General features: G+C 41.8%; 2 protein-coding genes across 7 annotated transcripts in view; both read right to left on the bottom strand.

The window, feature by feature from the left end:
* CTNND2 (catenin delta 2) overlaps positions 1-18574 on the bottom strand; it is a 529021-nt gene that overhangs the window by 467593 nt on the left and 42854 nt on the right. The gene's annotated exons all lie outside the window — the stretch shown is intronic.
* LOC309539852 (small nuclear ribonucleoprotein F) lies at positions 3468-3876 on the bottom strand. The gene has a single exon (XM_082236205.1). The coding sequence runs from the start codon at positions 3789-3791 to the stop codon at positions 3531-3533; it is 261 nt and encodes an 86-aa protein (XP_082092331.1). The 5' UTR covers positions 3792-3876; the 3' UTR covers positions 3468-3530.

The following is an 18574-nucleotide window of genomic DNA, read 5'->3' as shown; positions in this document are numbered from 1 at the left end:
GCGGGCCCTGAAAACACACACTTCAGGTGTCAAAGGCTAGAGTAAGGAGGTAAATTCCACAACTTAAGGGCTGTCACAGAGAATGCTCCCCCTCCCCCACAGAGGTGGAATTAGCAAGAGGAACCCCTCTGCTGATCTTAACAACCAAATCAACAAAACAAATCAAGCCAAGTATATGAGATAATATTGACAATCTAGAAAATCCCTAGCAGCATTATAAGTAATAGATTTAACTTCCTGCACAAAATCCACTGAGCAATTCATGCTGCAATTAACATATAGTAAAGATGTAGGAGGGTTACTCAACATTATCGATGGAAAAAAACTTAGGCATTTTTTCTTCACTGGTGTGCTTAGGAGGCAGGTGTAAAAAAAAAATAATCAAAGATAACTTGAGGCGGTTTAATGGGATTTTTTGGGGGAAATTTTTGTTTGGTTTGCCATTTAAATTTCTCACTCTATACAAGTCCGCTTACCCTTCCGGTATGCAGAGTCACACAAAAATTGATCACCAAAAGCAACTGCTCCACATTAAGGAGTACAAACAAGCAAACAAATAAATTACAGAAGCAGCCTTTTTCTTTACAGTCATTTGTGTATTTGACAGAAGCAACATATCCTTCCAGTATGGCAGTGTTGGAGGCTGGCATTGCCTCCTGTCACCAGGATCCGATGGGAGCCAAGGCTGTCCTGGGAATTCGCATCCAAGCCTGCTTGCAAAAGTGGCCAATGGCAGGCAGGCTTGGAGACAGGGCCCTCCTTGGGGGCAGTCCTGATGGAGCAGGTAGGCTTCCTTCAGGTCCACTCCCAGGATATTTAATGCAAACTTCCCTAGCCCTAGCACTCCTTGTTGGGTCTCTCTCCCACCCACACCTTCTGTTATACTATGTCTAGTACTTTTGACCTTACTAGGCATTGTTGGTTGCTGTATTCAGGGCTGGGCAGGAATTTGTCCTCCTAGAAATTGGCTCCAACCTGGTGGTTTTGCCTACCTCATAGCAATTGTCACAACTTTAAAGGTAAAGGGTAAAGGGACCCCTGACCATTAGGTCCAGTTGTGACCGACTCTGGGGTTGCGGTGCTCATCTCGCTTTATTGGCTGAGGGAGCCGGCGTACAGCTTCCGGGTCATGTGGCCAGCATGACTAAGCCGGTTCTGGCAAACCAGAGCAGCGCACGGAAACACCGTTTACCTTCCCGCCGGAGCGGTACCTATTTATCTACTTGCACTTTGACATGCTTTCAAACTGCTAGGTTGGCAGGAGCAGGGACCGAGCAACGGGAGCTCACCCCGTCACGGGGATTCGAACCGCCGACCTTCTGATCAGCAAGTCCTAGGCTCTGTGGTTTAACCCACAGCACCACCCGCGTCCCTTGTCACAACTTTGGGCAGTGGGTAAACCTTCATCTTGGAGGTTGTAGATCTCTGCCTGCCCCTCCAGATTCAGTGTATCCCATTAAAGGGATCTAGGAGGAGCTGCTTCTGTACATATGCCCAGGTGGGGGCTTGGGCCACAGCACTCCTCAAAGTTGCAGTCCCCACGGGGATCCCCGTATCTGCTGTAAATCATAGGAATCCCATGCTGCAAAGTTGATCCTTGGCATCACTTCTGGGAGGCAGGCTCGAAGTAAATGGTTGCCCAATGCCTATGCGAAATCTCTTACATTTGTAGTCAAAACTTGTGGCCTGATCTGATCCCATTTAAGCTGTGTTGTGTCCTTTTTTACAGTCCAACTGGAGAGGTGGCGGAATGCAAGTTCATATACAGTGGTACGTCAGATTACAGATGCTTCAGGTTACAAACGCTTCAGGTTACAGACTCCGCTCACCCAGAAATAGTAACTCGGGTTGAGAACTTTGCTTCAGGATGAGAACAGAAATCACGCAGCAGCAGCACGGCAACAGCGGGAGGCCCCATTAGCTAAAGTGGTGCTTCAGGTTAAGAACAGACCTCTGGAACGAATTAAGTACGTAACCAGAGGTACCACTGTAAATGCTACAGGTTACAAACGCTTCAGGTTACAGACTCCGCTAACTCAGAAATAGTACCTCGGGTTAAGAACTTTGCTTCAGGATGAGAACAGAAATTGTGCTCCGGTGACACAGGAGGCCCCATTAGCTAAAGTGGTGCTTCAGGTTAAGAGCAGTTTCAGGTTAAGAACGGACCTCCAGAACGAATTAAGTTCTTAACCCAAGGTACCACTGTACTGCATGATATCTGCAAGGAGGTAGTTATGAACAACTGCAGTTTTCTGGAGTTGCTTCAAATAATCAGAAGTTCTACATAACAATTGGAAAGGATGGGGGCAGGAGAGCACATACTGGGGAAATTCACATCAAATCATCTTGGAAAAATTAATAGATCACAAAAATATGAAGGCTGTAAAATTTGTAAATGAAAAATGGTTTGGCGGCATTGGTAGAGAACAAGGAGCATAGCTACCATTCTGCAAGAAATGTTTTGAAAGAGATTTGAATTCTTTTGCTAGTAAAATTGTAGCTCCTGCTTCTAGCAAATGCAGGTACTCAGTAATTAGTATTCCACTAAATAATTCAGTAATTAGATTCAACGCATTTGACTTCTGCTAAACAAAAATACAATGTAATTTGGTAGTAATTATTGTTGAAGCTTCTGCTGGAGCTCCTTCTGCTTTTTATTAATGAACACATTTCCCAGAAGTATGCCTATAATTCACAAATTTGAGAAAGGTTTGTATCCCTCTCAGCTACTTCAATGATCAGCAATGCAAAGTATAGCCTAACTGAAGGTATTAAGGATCAAATGTATGAAACTTCAGCAAAACATTAAAACAAACAGAAAGGAAGTCCAGAAACTCTAAGGTAACACTAATAAAAAACATATGAGCAAATGTTGTGTATGCTGTGTCTCTAATTAAACCTTGAAACAATACAGTAATAAGCTTTTCTACTTTTACAAGATGTTAGCTGAAAAGTCATGTAATTACAGTCCAGCACTATTTTTTTAAAAAAAGTCCTTTATCTTTTAAAATTGAAAACCCCCCACAAAGTTTTCCCCACTTACCCTAAGTAATCTCAGCTGTGGAGGTGAAGTATTGTAAAGCGTATTTTACATCAGAGCTATACATAGGTAAGGCACCTGCAGCTAGCATCTGCCCCTCTAACATCACAGAAGTCTTATTACAGATGGTATTGTTTTTTTCTTGTGGCTTTTGTAAAATGTAATAATTTCATACTGAAGGGATGTATGGGAATCCGATAAATACATAGCCTAAGGTGTCAGCTAACTAATTCTCTCTCTCTCTCTCTCTCTCTCTCTCTCTCTCTCTCTCTCCCCCCCCCCTTCTCTCTCTCACACAAGGCAAGGTTGCAAGACCTTAGCTAGTATAACTTTTTTTGTTGTTTTGTTTTTTCTTCAATGACAATGTTTATTGTTTGGCCATAAAAAATGTTACTTGACAAAACTTGACAAAAAAAGCAAGCAAACAAAACCGGACAACTAAATTTCTTAGCACAGTCAAAAAACAACAGCAACTTTCCCCCCAAAATAGTTATTCTCTCATTTCTCCATCTTCTTCTTCTTCTTCCACACCCCTTATATAAAGGACGTTATTGCACCTTATCAGAACTTCACCAAGGTGTCCAGATAATGCACCATCAATATATTCTTCTGTATTTGCAAGCTGCATGTTCATGTAGCCATCAACGGAGACGAGGTAGCCTTTGTATTCCATCCCCCACTTCAGCTTCACCATCACTGGCTTCCCAGTCAGCCCGTTTAGGAAGGGCTTTGGATTGAGAGGCAGACTCATAGCAACCAGACCAACCTAAGGGCAGCTGCGGCAACAAAAAAATTACTCGCAGGCAGCACGTGTGCCCGCCAAAGCTCTAAAAAGAAAAAGCTAGTATAACTTGTTTTGAACTACAGTGGTACCTCAGGTTACATACGTTTCAGGTTACAAATGCTTCAGGTTACAGACTCCGCTAACCCAGAAATAGTGCTTCAGGTTAAGAACTTTGCTTCAGGCTGAGAACAGAAATCAGGCTCCGGCAACGCAGCAGCAGCAGGAGGCCCCATTAGCTAAAGTGGTGCTTCAGGTTAAGAACAGTTTCAGGTTAAGAACAGACCTCCGGAACAAATTAAGTACTTAACCTGAGGTACCACTGTATAAGCAAATACTGAGGTCACAGTTTTTCACAATATATGCACAGAACAGAGCTTGGAAACAATGTACTTAAAAATCAGATGCTATATGCTGATAATGACAGATCAATCCTACTCAGTTCCACAAATGTGTAGGCAGTCTCTTTATAATTGTAGAACATTTCTGTTGAGTACACATTAAATTCTTTATGAGGTTTCTCATTCTTAAGTTTTACAAGAACACTGCTGGGACCACAATCAGTTCTTTTTATAGGTTGTCTTATCAGCTAAACTATTTGTGCCCAATCTATCCAAGAATTATTTAGTAAAGTGCAAGTGTTTTTAATTTTAAAATATAGGGCTGTGGTATAAATAACTTCCTACCAGCACAATAAACCTATCTTCCCTAAACTTTCAAACACAGGGAAGAGGGACTGATAGTTAAAACACTATGATGGGAATGTTGTTGTTGTTTAGTTGTTTAGTCATGTACAACTCTTTGTGACCCCATGGACCAGAGCACGCCAGGCACTCCTGTCTTCCACTGCCTCCTGCAGTTTGGTCGAACTCATGCTGATAGCTTCGAGAACACTGTCCAACCATCTCATCCTCTGTCATCCCCTTCTCCTTGTGCCCTCAATCTTTCCCAACATCAGGGTCTTTTCCAGGGAGTCTTCTCTTCTCATGAGGTGGCCAAAGTATTGGAGTCTCAGCTTCAGGACCTGTCCTTCCAGTGAGCACTCAGGGCTAATTTCCTTCAGAATGGATAGGTTTGATCTTCTTGCAGTCCATGGGACTCTCAAGAGTCTCCTCCAGCACCATAATTCAAAAGCATCCATTCTTCGGCGATCAGCCTTCTTTGTGGTCCAGCTCTCACTTCCATACATCACTACTGGGAAAACCATAGCTTTAACTATATGGACCTTTGTTGGCAAGGTGATGTCTCTGCTTTTAAAGATGCTGTCTAGGTTGGTCATTGCTTTTCTCCCAAGAAGCAGGTGTCTTTTAATTTCATGGCTGCAGTCACCATCTGCAGTGATCATGGAGCCCAAGAAAGTAAAATCTCTCACTGCCTCCATTTCTTCCTCAGTGATCCATGAAGGGGATGATGGGAATAGGAGTCTCCTAACAACTCTCAGCAGCTTAACAAACTACAGTTCCCAGGATTCTTTGGGAGAAACCATGATAGTTTAAAGTGTTATAATACTGCTTTAAACGTATAGTGCTGATTGGATCTTTATATGTTTGTACTGTTTTATGCCTGGAATTGTTTTTAATTGTTTAGATATGGAACAGTTTTTTTTACACATGTTTTATGGCTGCAACGGATCTGTTTTATAATTGTATATTTTATTGCTGTAACCTGCCCTGGGACCTTGTTGTGTGAAAAAGTTAATAAAGTAGAACAAGTATGCTAAAGCTGTTAGCCAGATTTTGCTGTATCAGAGAAATTGACACAGGGCATAAGGACAGCTTGGAACTGTGTAGCTTCAGATAATTCTGATGAAACTTTTTTTTTTAATGTAATGAAACACACAGGACATAATCATGAGACCTCCAAGTTCACACTCAATCCTTCAAGAAAACTGGATCAAGTTTAAAAGGACTGCTTGCTTATAGACTTGGCACAGCAATTGAAACACACCATACAAAGGTGACAACATGTTTTCTGTTGATGGTAGAGGTGGAAAGTGTTCAGGGGCTTTGTTGTTTGAGAGATTGGTGTTATACCTGTTGTACCTCAGTGTCAAACACTTATTAAAATGATCTGAAGGGCATTAAGTTGAAGTAAACACTAGTTAATAGTTTGCTGTGGACCACTTCCTACTCATGTTTGGCGGTGTGTGTTTGTGAAACATAATCCCTAGCTTAGTGTTACACCCAGGCCAGGGATCATGGTTTGTTACATTCCAAAACAAAAAATGAGCAGTAAGCAAACCTTAGCTATGGACCATGGTTCCTTGGGAGTGAAACAAACCACAATGTCTGGTTTGGAGATAAAGTTAAACCAGAGATTGAGACCCATTTCCTCCCAGCATGCATGAGGAGAAAAAACGTGGGTGCAACTCACTTGTGCATGGTAAGCCATGCTTTATGGCTTACCATGATGTGTGATCACAGCCACTGTGCACATATAAAAGCGTCATGTAATAAGGCTGTAAGAATGCTTATATTATGACTTGTTCTATAATCTCGGTTGCTAATTGGTTCTGTTTTCTCTCTCCTACAAAGGCAAGTTTTTATGGTTCATTTTATCGCTTTATTATTTCATTTTAAGCATCTTATTTTGCATTTTTATGTTGCGTTTTATGCCTTCTGTTATTAGGCAGATCACACAAGTTTAGTAAATAAAATTTACTAAATAACTACTTCAGGTAGTTGCTCTGCTACAGGTTGACCCCAAAGAGTTGCTCGCTAACCATGGCATTGAGCACCACAGCCCTGAAGGCAAGCCTTGGGACTACACTCTTCCCTTTTAAAAGGGCTGCCATACGTCCGGGTTCTCCTGGACACATCCAGGAACTGGACAGGAAAATGGTGCCGGGGCGGATTTTCTGCAAATCGGCAAAATGTATGGCAAGTTTTAACATCAACTTAGATTTTGGGGGGAGATGTGTTGGGAATTCCATTCCTCCCGTGCTGCAGATGTGTGGGATTGTTACACGTCACATGTCTGTGTTTACATTCCAGCGCTGATTGTTGGAGTCTTGTGGGTGGAAATTGAGATACGCTGTTCCGTTCTGTACAGCTATTGCATTTGCAGTTCTCTCTCCGAGGAAGAAAGACAGAGAGAGAAGCCATGTTTTCTTTGTTATGTTACGTTTGATTTTGTGCGCAATAAATTAGGCTTAGACTTAAATTAGACCTCAAGGCTCAGCTTCTGTTTGGACTCTGCTAGTCGTGTGTTCATGTCCTTGGACACCCGAGTCACATATCACATATCACCCATATCACTGATATGGGTCACATCAGTGCAACGGGACACTCGAGTGATGAACCCCAGGTGATGCTGCTTTGGGGTGGAGGCACTGGCCTCGGCGTTATCACCCAACAAGATGTTCCCCCCAAAAGGTCAACAAGTTCGAGCAAAAAAACACCACCACTGACCCCTCCAAAAAGCTTAACCTTAACTCCCTCATAACTACCCACACCTACCTGTGACCAATTATCAGCACACAGTAAGCAAAAAAGCCAGCAAATCAAATTAGCTGATAAACAAAAAATTCCTACTTGGCCCCACGAAAGGTGACCACCCACTGCCTGCACTGCCAGTAGAATGGGAAGCCCAATGAGTAAACAGGCCAGGAGAGGGGTGGGGGCTTAAATAGGCCCCACATCAGCCCTGCTCTCTCCCCAGTGTTGGCATATGGAAGTCTATTGCCAGGCCCTTCCACTCCCTGAGTGGCTGCAAAAGCTGCTCACGGCTGCAGCTGTTTTGGGCACAGTACTCTGCAATCTGCTGCCCCAAGCAACTGTTTCCGTTTTATCAAACCCCTGTGCAGTGTTGAAACTATGTATGCGGATAGTATGCACAACTATCATGCAGTAGATGTAGAAAGCAAGCCAAAGGCCAAATAAAATGTTACTAACCAGCAAAAAACAACAACAAGATTTTGTGAGCCAGTATAGCAAGTTTACTTGAAGTCCATGAAAGGGATTCTCTGCAACAGCAAGAAGTGCTACGGTATGCCAACAAAAATAATTAATATTGCAGAGGCTTTATATTTACACACAACATGCACAGCCACCGCATAAAAGGTTTTGAAAATAGTTCAGCATACATACTGGCATGCAGCTCAGATTCATTCTCACTTCTCTTATTTAGCATTGTTTCTGAGTTAACTTGAAAGGTGTAGGTGGGCAAACCAGAAGTATCACACAATATAATATTGCCTCCTGAGAAAACATCTAGTTTTTGGCCTGGTGGAATGCTCTGCCTCATGAGACCAGAGCCCTGCAATATCTGATTTCTTTCCGCAGGGCCTGTAAGACAGAGTTGTTCCGCCTGGCCTTTGGCTTGGAGCCAATTTGATTCCCTCCTCCTTTTCTTTTCCTTTCTCTGCCTGTGATGAGGCTACATTTTAATATTTTAATGTTTCAATATTTTAATGTATTTTAATTTTGTTTTTTAAGTTGTATTCATTCAGCTTGTTTTTATTATTGCTTGTTAGCCGCCCTGAGCCTGGCCTTGGCTGGGGAGGGCGGGGTAATAATAATAATAATAATAATAATAATAATAATAATAATTAATGCCCTTGGATGAACAGTAACTCCCAGATTCCCAGCTTTCATTTAAATAAACCTCTTGCATTCTTAGAACCTGAGATATGAGGCAAAGGGTACAAACTGTAGGATATTCAGCCTCATATAATCAATACGCTTGTCTAATTAATGCACAAAGAGGTTAAGACCATAGAGTAAGCTGTCCTGCCTGAGTTAGCTAGGTCACTTCCCCCACCTTGGGAGGAATGGTTATCAAGCCTTTGCTCTTCCCATTCCACCATGTGAACCCTACCAGTAAAGAAGTCTAAGATGGATGTTCCAAGCTTAGACCACATGGTTTAAGCAAGCTATCTTTGTGTTTCTATACTAATAATTTGGAAACATTTACCACTTTGGAATTTAAGTTATACTGCCAGTCTTTTCTTACTGCTGTATAGAAAAGCACATGACTCTTACCTTCGAAGAGTTTGTAAGTAAACTATTTTTAATTTATTAAACATGTGGTCACCCCTGCTTTAAAGACAAATGAGAACATGGTTTGACCCTAATTAATTTTATGAAGAAATAATAATAATAATAATAATAATAATAATAATAATAATAGAACAAACAAAGCAATAAAGCAGTGGATTCCCCGCCCCCACATCAGATCACTGGCTATGACAACTCACCACTTGAAGACCAATGCCCTAACACATGTATACTGTCTGTGCCAAATTAACATGTAATTGTAGGATGCAAGGATTAACTAGCCTGTGGAGGCACCCCACTTCTGCAAACCTTAGCTTGTTTATAATAATTGCCAATTACACCAGCAAAAAATGCCAGAATACATTCACTATTATGTATGAATAACATCAGTTTGGAGACAAGTTGCTTCCTTTCAAATGAGATTCGAAAGGAAGTAAAACAGTTCACATAGCATCGTGTTATAAGAGAAAATACCGTAGTTGCTTTTAGAAAACTTCAAGGATAGGAAAAAATGCTCACACTAGGATAAAATGAATTCCTACGCATATTTTTCTATGAAGTTTGAAAGGGGGAGAAATTCAATTTAGTTCTAGTTTAAAGACAAATTTATCAAATCTGAACTTTCCCAAAAAGAACTGAAATGCAGCCAAACTTTTAAAAATTGCTTTTATCTGAATTTTGTAATGCAGTTCTCTAACCAAACAATGTTTACAAAGAAAGCACATATAAGATGAAATGTATATAAAATGAGTATATCAGTGAAAACAACATACACAAATACACTGGGAGAAATTGCTTGCAAAAGTGTGTTTGTGTGTTTGTGTGTGTGTGTGTGTGTGTGTGTGTGTGTGTGTAAAACAAACAAAATGTTTATTAGGAGAAATTTTCACTAAAATGCTGAATAATTGCAAACTACTGAAATCTCTTCAAGAATTCCCATTCCAGAATAAAGCAAGTATACACCAAAATAAAGATAACTATGGCAGTTAGTACATACGATTTTAAGCATATAAATCAAGGTGGCTACACAGATTATTCTCAAAGTTGAATGGAGCTGTAATTGCACTTCCCTATGAAAATAGAACCAATCAGGCAGCTGCAGTTATTACCATAATCTTCTAGTTAGTAAATTAGTTTTAGCTGCAAGCAGCACATCATAGAAATCCTATAGTATTTTTCTGCTAACTGAAGGGACAAGAAATGGGAGCATCATACCTGGCATTTACCTTAAGTTTCCCTTTTAACTTACCTTTAAAAAGCTATTCTAATCTCTGTGTGGCCTACAAAATAACCACGTTCCAGTTTGACTCTGCACAACTCTAGAACTCAAAAACGCTTGGAAGCAGTCATGCACAGGATATCCATCAAATATTAATTGCATTGACGTGCCATTAGTAATTTTATGGTGCACAATTCCTGTCTCTCTAAAAATTATGCATCAGTCATTAAAAATTGGATCATGAACACAGCCAATATAACCCCATGTGCTTCTCTTGAAATTATTACCCAGTAAGATCTAAAGTAAAACGTTAACTTGTGATTCACATACAGTATGTACTTATTACAGATGGGTAGCCGTGTTGGTCTGCCATAGTCAAAATAAAAAAATTCCTTCCTGTAGCACCTTAAAGACCAACTAAGTTAGTTCTTGGTATAAGCTTTCGTGTGCATGCACACTTCTTCAGATACACATCTGAAGAAGTGTGCATGCACACGAAAGCTTATACCAAGAACTAACTTAGTTGGTCTTTAAGGTGCTACAGGAAGGAATTTTTTTATTTTGAGTATGTACTTATGATATAGGAAACATCTTATTTCAATGATTTACCAGGCTTCTAGGAGCACTTTTCATGACAGTCAGCTACAGAACTCCTGCTGCAGTTGGCATCTGTCTGTCTCGAGAGACAATGGAGTGCACCTCTGGGGGTGAAGACAAGCTGCTGGAGAATCACAGTGCCTGCTGTGGCTGCAGAGATCAGTACCTCGTAACTGCTGCCTCTCTCACTGTTTTGCTGCATTAGTATCACTGAAGTGAAGTCCCTGAGGCACAGGTCTGGGCAGTGTGCATGGAAGTCTTGGGCTGCCCAGAAGAAAATACCCCTCTATTGGCCTCACCAGTGTGGTTCTAAGGAAAGCAGAGCAATGCATTTGCCACCAGCTTGGCTGCAGGAGTTGCCAGAAGGAGGCACCATCCAAGAGTCTTAGAGACTCCACTCCAGATTTGTGTAGAGTTTACTCCTTAGACTTTTCTTCTCTTGAAGATTTCCCACAAGGCAGAACACCTGCACAATGCAGAGAGAACTCAGGGACTTGTTTCAAGGTGCACACTCAGTACATATACTAGTGAAGTCTATTGCTCCTCCCCAGCATAGCTACGCATGCAATGGAATGATCAGTATGCTTTTTCTAATAATTTCATCTATACCAGGGTTTCCCAAACTTGGGTCTTCAGCTGTTTTTGGACTACAACTTCCATCATCCCTAGCTAGCAGGAACCATGGCTAGGGATGATGGGAACTGTAGTCCAAAAACAGTTGGAGACCCATGTTTGGAAAACCCTGATCTATATTCATGAAGAATATCTGTGCACAACAGTTCCTCCCTCTCTACCTTTTAAACCGGAGAGGGTGGTAATTGTTTTTGTTTGCTATTATGCTATGTATTTTTGTGTTTTTATACTGTAAACTGCCCTGTGATCCTCGGATGAAGGGTAGCACAGAAATTTAATAAACAATAATAGTAATAATGTTCAAATCCTGCCACTTAATCACAGACGCCCACACAGCTGCAGGAAGAGAAGAAGTGTTTGTGTCTCTTCAAGCTTATATTCACCAGCTGATATGTGGCTAAGGTCACAATGGGAAGATGTGAGCAGAGGGGGCTGATTTATGCACAGTGTTTGAATATAATCAGTGTGGTACTGAATAAGCTATTCTGGCTGTCAAAGTTTATTTTTAATTTTTTGTTGAAGAACTGCTAACACTTGTCTTTGATGACTAACAGAGCTGGGTGGTGAAATAAAACACACACACACACACACACACACACACACACACATTATAATAATAACAACAACAACATAAGTAGCTTTGTGAGCAGACCAGCTGTGAATCAGGTGGCAAGGGTGCCAATACCAGTACAATCATACAACTGATACTCATAATTCCAGGGTCATGACCTGATTCCCCCACATCTAATATCATATTTAGTTATCCATACAGGCCATATTTATGCAACATAAATAAAATGCAGTATTAAAATACCATTATCACAAAACAACAAATGATAGCATAAACATTTCCAAAAGAAATAATTAATTTTTTATTTTATTTTTTTACAATGTGACTAATGACCATTTAAAAAAGCCAGAGAAATCACCCTGGGGAGGGTGTTCCACAGCTGGCTTGCTACCACCAAGAATACCTCCTTCCTGGTCACACTTCACTTGGGGCCAACTCCATGCTGAGTTGTGCAACACAGAGACTAAGTTAGACTGGTGTATTGCCAGGGAAGCAGCCAGTAGATGGTGCTCCTGTTTTCAATGTAGCTGTAGCTTCTATATCCATAGAAGCTACAGCTTTCTCACAGCTGTAGGCTGTGAGAAAGAAGGGAGCCACCTTGCTCAGAGCCAACTGCAGTGGTAAAGGAGGAACACAAGCGAAGGCTGACCTTGCCCTGAGCCACTTCATGCACTGACATAAAAGTGTGAACTCTTAAGGAGGTGCCCTTAGACGTAGATGGGAAAAGGAGACGACAACATGAATACCTGGCATCAAAGACTATGTAATCCTGGCACAGGGCCACTGCAGACGCTATATAAGGCCCCAGCTCCAGCAATCCATCATGGTTCCAGTTTGGACTGCCCAGGTAAAGTGCCAAGCATATTTTGGCCTGAGGAAGAGGGGTGCCATCACCAGTTTCTGCAATCTCCCTGGCAGAAATGTCATGAGGCTGAGCTAGCTTTACAACTTGATCTTTAAGTATTCTTTAATAGCCTTTAAGTGAGAGCTGGACCATAAAGAAGGCTGATCGCCGAAGAATGCATGCTTTTGAATTATGGTGCTGGAGGAGACTCTTGAGAGTCCCATGGACTGCAAGAAGATCAAACCTATCCATTCTGAAGGAAATCAGCCCTGAGTGCTCACTGGAAGGACAGATCCTGAAGCTGAGACTCCAATACTTTGGCCACCTCATGAGAAGAGAAGACTCCCTGGAAAAGACCCTGGTGTTGGGAAAGATGGAGGGCACAAGGAGAAGGGGACGACAGAGGACGAGATGGTTGGACAGTGTTCTTGAAGCTACCAGCATGAGTTTGACCAAACTGCGGGAGGCAGTGGAAGACAGGAGTGCCTGGCGTGCTCTGGTCCAGGGGGTCACGAAGAGTTGGACACAACTAAATGACTAAACAACAACAAACAACAATTATCTTTACTTTGTATATAGCACCTGTTGCTGCTTCTTTGCTTATTAAAATAGTAGTTAATAAAGCTTGCTTCTGCTGCCTATAAGTTTGTTGCCCTCCGTTTACTGAGATCCAAAGAATCTGCTGCTGCTTGGTGGTTGCCACAGTTGGGTGACCACAGCTGGTTGTACATTGAAAAGTAGGCTGGTGGGGGCTGGCTGATGGCTGGGTGAGGTGGTGCGCTGTTTGCCCTAATGGGCTAGCCTTCACTGGGTTACTTCTGACTGCACAAGTTCAACTTGCAGTACGTATCAAGCTTTACCAAAGCAGCTGAAATGTAACATGAAGCTTTAGAAATGTAAACAGCCTTGCAAAGAAGTGACATGACTTAAAATTGAAGTAGAAACCCAACTGGAGAACCTGAATGTTTCCGTTCATTTGTCAAAGCAAGGATCTGTTGATTATCCTGGTTCTCTAGCAGGAAATACCGTTGTTGCTGCTCTGAAAAAAAATCCAAGAGCTGTGCTCTCCTGTGTCCTGGCCTGCTCCACCACACTTTTATTCCACATGTAGCTTGTGTGAAAACAATACGCGTTAAGGATTTAAAACATAGGGGATAGAATTGCATTAAGAATGCAGTTTATGGTACCAAAAGGGTTAAGTACCTCCCCTCCTACTGCTTTCCCATTCTTAATAGTCATCTCCAAAAACTGCTTTTCTAAAAGATACAGAGCGTGCCACAACCTACTTCAGTTAGTCCATTAGATAAACTGTTTTCTACATTTCTGTAGCAAATCAAATCCAGGGAGGAAAAGCTTGGCTATCGAGACAAAACAACATATTTCAAGGTTTCTCAGGACCAACAACAACACTTCTTTCTGGGCTGACATCTGTGTCCTTGGAAGGATGCCAAGAGAGTAGATTAGATTATTCTGGTTTAATGAAGCAAAAGGCTTTCCTAGAGAGTGTAATTGTTATAGGCCAATCTTGATCTTCAGGGCTCCAGCAAAAGATCTTTCATGTGTTCCACTTGTTCAGTGCTTCAGCTGCTGCAATGCCATGCTTTCAACCTGCGCTGTCATTTTTTACTTGGGGGGGGGGATCATAAATGTAAAATGTTCTTGCCCTCTGCCTATTGTTGGACATCTCTAATGAATTGAAAATGCAGCCTAGATTAGTCTTAAGGAATGTGCTACACCAGGGTTAGGTAACCTTTCGGAAGTCACATCTTATTATTATTTATTCAATTTATATATAGCATCTGAAGGCAGCCCTGTTTTTTAATGGTCGATGTTTTATTGTGTTTTTAGTATTTTGTTGGAAGCCACCCAGAATGGCTTGGACAACCCAGTATAAATAAAATAAAGATCTCAGGGTGGTGTACAATATACCATGACCAAATCCAGATACACATCCCATTTACAGTCATCTATCCATCAACACACTCCTCAATTCTCCCCTGCTCTCACTGACATTTCATTTTTCTCTTCTGGTCTTTGTCCCCCTCATCATCCATTAATTGTCTCTCACGCAAACCCATCCATTCACATTTACAGTATTTCACTTCTTGTATCGGCATTTCCCTTTTAAGAAAGCTGCAAATTTATATTTTCTACTGGGTTCCCAGCAATTTTTTTAGGATGCATTTCAAGACTGGCAAGGAGAGAAGATGCAAAAGACCAGAGAGGAACCAGAGGTGGATTTAGGGGAGCCTGACCAGTTCAGCTGCACTTGGCCTGGAGCCTTGGGAGCACTGCAACTACAGTGGTGCCTCGCAGGATGAAATTAATCCGTTCTGCGAGTCTCTTTGTCTAGCAGTTTTTTCGTTTTGCGAAGCAACCCTATTAGCGGATTAGCGCTATTAGCGGCTTAGCGGCTATTAAAGGCTTAGTGGCTATTAAAGGCTCAGCGGATTAGCGGCTAAAAGGCTATTAGCGGCTTAGCGGCTTAGAAAAAGGGGGGAGCAAAAAAAAAAATCGGAACACTCGCAAGACGTTTTCATCTTGCAAAGCAAGCCCAAAGGGAAAATCGTCTTGCGAAGCAGCTCAAAAATGGAAAACCCTTTCGTCTAGCGGGTTTTCCGTCTTGCGAGGCATTCGTCTTGTGGGGCACCACTGTATGACAGAATGGAGTGCAAGAGATGGCGGATGCCGAATTCAGGTTCTGCTGAAATTTGAGACCTCAAGGTCCACTGCTGCAGGAACCCTGCAGGGTGATGGTGGATTTGGGTCAAGGGTCCTCCACCCACCTTTCGTTATATGCTTTATATAAATTTTGGCATGGAAATTCTGACAGTGTACAGTTCCTTCCACTTAGAAAATGACTATATTTGTCAGGCATGGAGAGTCCTCCCCTCCCTTCAGTAACTTCAAAGACAAGTATTAATGAGCAGTTTATATTTATAGTCCTTTTTATTCAGTTATCTGGTTGCAAGCAAAAATCCACATCCCGCCACAAGGAGAGCAGTTGGTTACAGTGGTACCTCGTGTTACGTACCGCCCCCCCCCCTTACGAATGTTTCGGGTTGCACACTCTGCTAACCTGGAAGTAGATGCCCCTTGTTGCGAACTTTGCCCCAGGATGTGAGCGGAAGTCTCTCTGGCAGTGCGGCAGCAGCAGGAGGCGCCATTAGCAAAAGTGCGCCTCATGTTACGAGCGGTTTCTGGTTATGAACAGACCTCCGGAACGGATTAAGTATGTAACACAAGATATCAGTGTACTCTAAACCCTCCCCCTTCCGTCTCTCACAACATTATGGGTGCCAACAGGAAGTCTCTCCTCCTTTCTGCGTTCTTTGTTCTCTAATACTGCTGGATCTCCTAGTCCTTGGGGAGGAAGGGTCTTTCATACTCTCTAATGATGTCTCTGCTGGTTGTTCCCTCCCTCCTGGTTATCTGTCCATTATCCTGTAGCTAGGCCAGCGTTTCCCAAACTTGAGTCACCAGGTGTTTTTGGACTACAATTCCCATCATCCCTGAACACTGGTCCTGCTAGCTGGGGATGATGGGAGTTGCAGTCCAAAAACAGCTGGAGACCCAAGTCTGGGAATCCCTGAGCTAGGCAACTCTTGTCTAATTTGTTCTGTGTCTTTGTCTCTCCCTGCTTCTGAAACCGCTGGAGACAAGGAGGGGTGAATCTTCCCCCTCCAGCTCCTCATCAGAGAGAAGCTTCTGTGCCTGAGAATGCATTCCCCAATCCTCTGATCCAGACCATTCCCTGACAATATTATTCCAGACATCACGAATGAAATATACTCGGAGTCGAGTGTGGATTTCATGCTCTTTATTCAGCTCATAGTAGCGAGGAATGAAAGTTCTCCCAAAATATCTTCTTTATATACATTATTTACACAATGGGTCGCACATGATTGGCTAATTCTGGGATTCTCCTGTAGGCCAATCAGGTTGCGGATACACTTCCACCTGGAGCTGGATTGGGTGGCTCCTGCGGACCAATCATACTACTGCATTGTTCTAGGACCAATCAGACTGCTGCATTCTGGACCCTATTGTTCTAGGACCAATCAGACTGCTGCATTCTGAATCCTATTGTTCTAGGACCAATCAGATTGCTGCTTTTTTGATCCTATTCAACTCAGTACATAACAATGAAATACACCTTTGAGGACACACAACTGAGGAACATATTCTGACTTCTGCTTCTCACCCACCCACTCTTCTGTGGAGAGGTTTGTCATCCATCAGATAAAAGTCACAACCGGTTAAGGAATATTCAGTCAGCATATTGAAAGGCACGTAAGTGCTACCTGTAGGAGATCACTTGTTCCATTAGACTGAACTGGGGGGGGGGATACCACAATACCACAAGGCCTACGCAAGTACTAGGCCTTTTTATCACAATAGCATCTTGTGTCTTAATAACCTTGAAGCAGATGTTCAACACGGAACCAGGTTTTCACTTAAACTGCTCTGCAGTTCACTGTAAATAAGAATGGAATGGCCGACAGGTGCGCGTAACTGGCCTAGTGGTGTTTTAGCATTAAAAGAGGAAAAACACATGTCCTGACTTAGGAGGAACGCTAGTGTTCTTTGTCCCACTGGTTGTAGCTTCTGCCAGCTTATCTGTATATCTTTAGAAGTCAAAATGAGAGAGAGGGGGGGGAGAGTACAGTATCAGAGATGTTAATCTCCAATGAGAAATATAACTGCCAATGATAACTGGCAACTGGTATAAGAAAGATCTGTAACCTCAAATTATCTGGCTGATCCTTTTTTTTTTAATGACTGGATTCTATTTCTCTGATTCTCTTTACAAAATAGTTAGGTATTTTAAATTTTAAAATCTGTATAAAACTGTGCCCCTCAAAGGTCAGTGCTACACACCCCTCTCAACCCCTAGTTGCCCTAATGATAGCACCAGCCCTGGCTACAAAGCTTCTTTTCCAGGCTGTCTGGAGTACTGAACTGAAGCACACCTGCCAAGGGTTAGGAATATGCTGCAACATTCTATTGCAGGCCCCACTTATAAATTCAAAATGTCAAAACTTGCAGAGTACACTCCTTGCACTATCCCCCTGCTGGCCATGCAGGAAATATTTGACTACAGCAAACACCACAATGGAATTAACATTTCTATATTATACCAGTAAATGCTACCGGTGTAAGTACTTTGCAGTAACATGCCACAAAAAAAGAATTACAATGTTCCAATGTAAGGAAAGCAGATTGTAAGTGAGAATAAAATTGCTGATGCTGATAAAACAGCTGTTTGGAGAAATCAACACACAGAGCTCTCTCTCTCTCTCTCTCTTGCTTTCTGTTACTCAGAGAGAGACATTAAAAAGTCTGCATAGGATAAAGGGCCATCACAGCTAGATTGCGAGCATAAATCCCACTTCTCTAATATGTTGATAGAAATATATCCCTGTTTCAATTCCCTCATATTGATTTGATGAGCCTATTATAACTGTAATTGAGTAACAGCAAATCAGAATTTCAGACAGGAAAAAATGACTGTGTGTGCTTTATATAAAAAGTTGTTTCATTCAAGAAGACCCAGTTATTGGTGGTAAGTATCTCATTTTTCCCTTCAACACTGTCTTGGATGAATGGACACACCTTTATCAAGCCTACCCAGATATCAATAATGCTGTTGGTGTTTAGGGTTTATTGCTGGTTTTATTTTTGGGATGTTTTAATTGCTTTTAGTAATAATTTCATTGTTTTATTCTTTTTGTAAACCACTTTGCGGCGTAGGGTTTTTGGTTTTCTCTCTCAATTTTTTAAAATTAATTTTCCAAATTTATTACAAATACAAAAAACAAAACACATGTAAAAAAAACCAACAAACAAAAAGCAAACATACATCTTCCAATCAAAGATCCAAATTAATTT

The sequence above is a fragment of the Podarcis vaucheri genome (assembly GCF_965113315.1).
Source record: "Podarcis vaucheri genome assembly, chromosome: 8".
NCBI lineage: Eukaryota > Metazoa > Chordata > Lepidosauria > Squamata > Lacertidae > Podarcis > Podarcis vaucheri.
The sequence above is the reverse complement of the archived record's forward strand: the minus strand, read 5'-3'. Positions and strand labels throughout refer to the sequence as shown.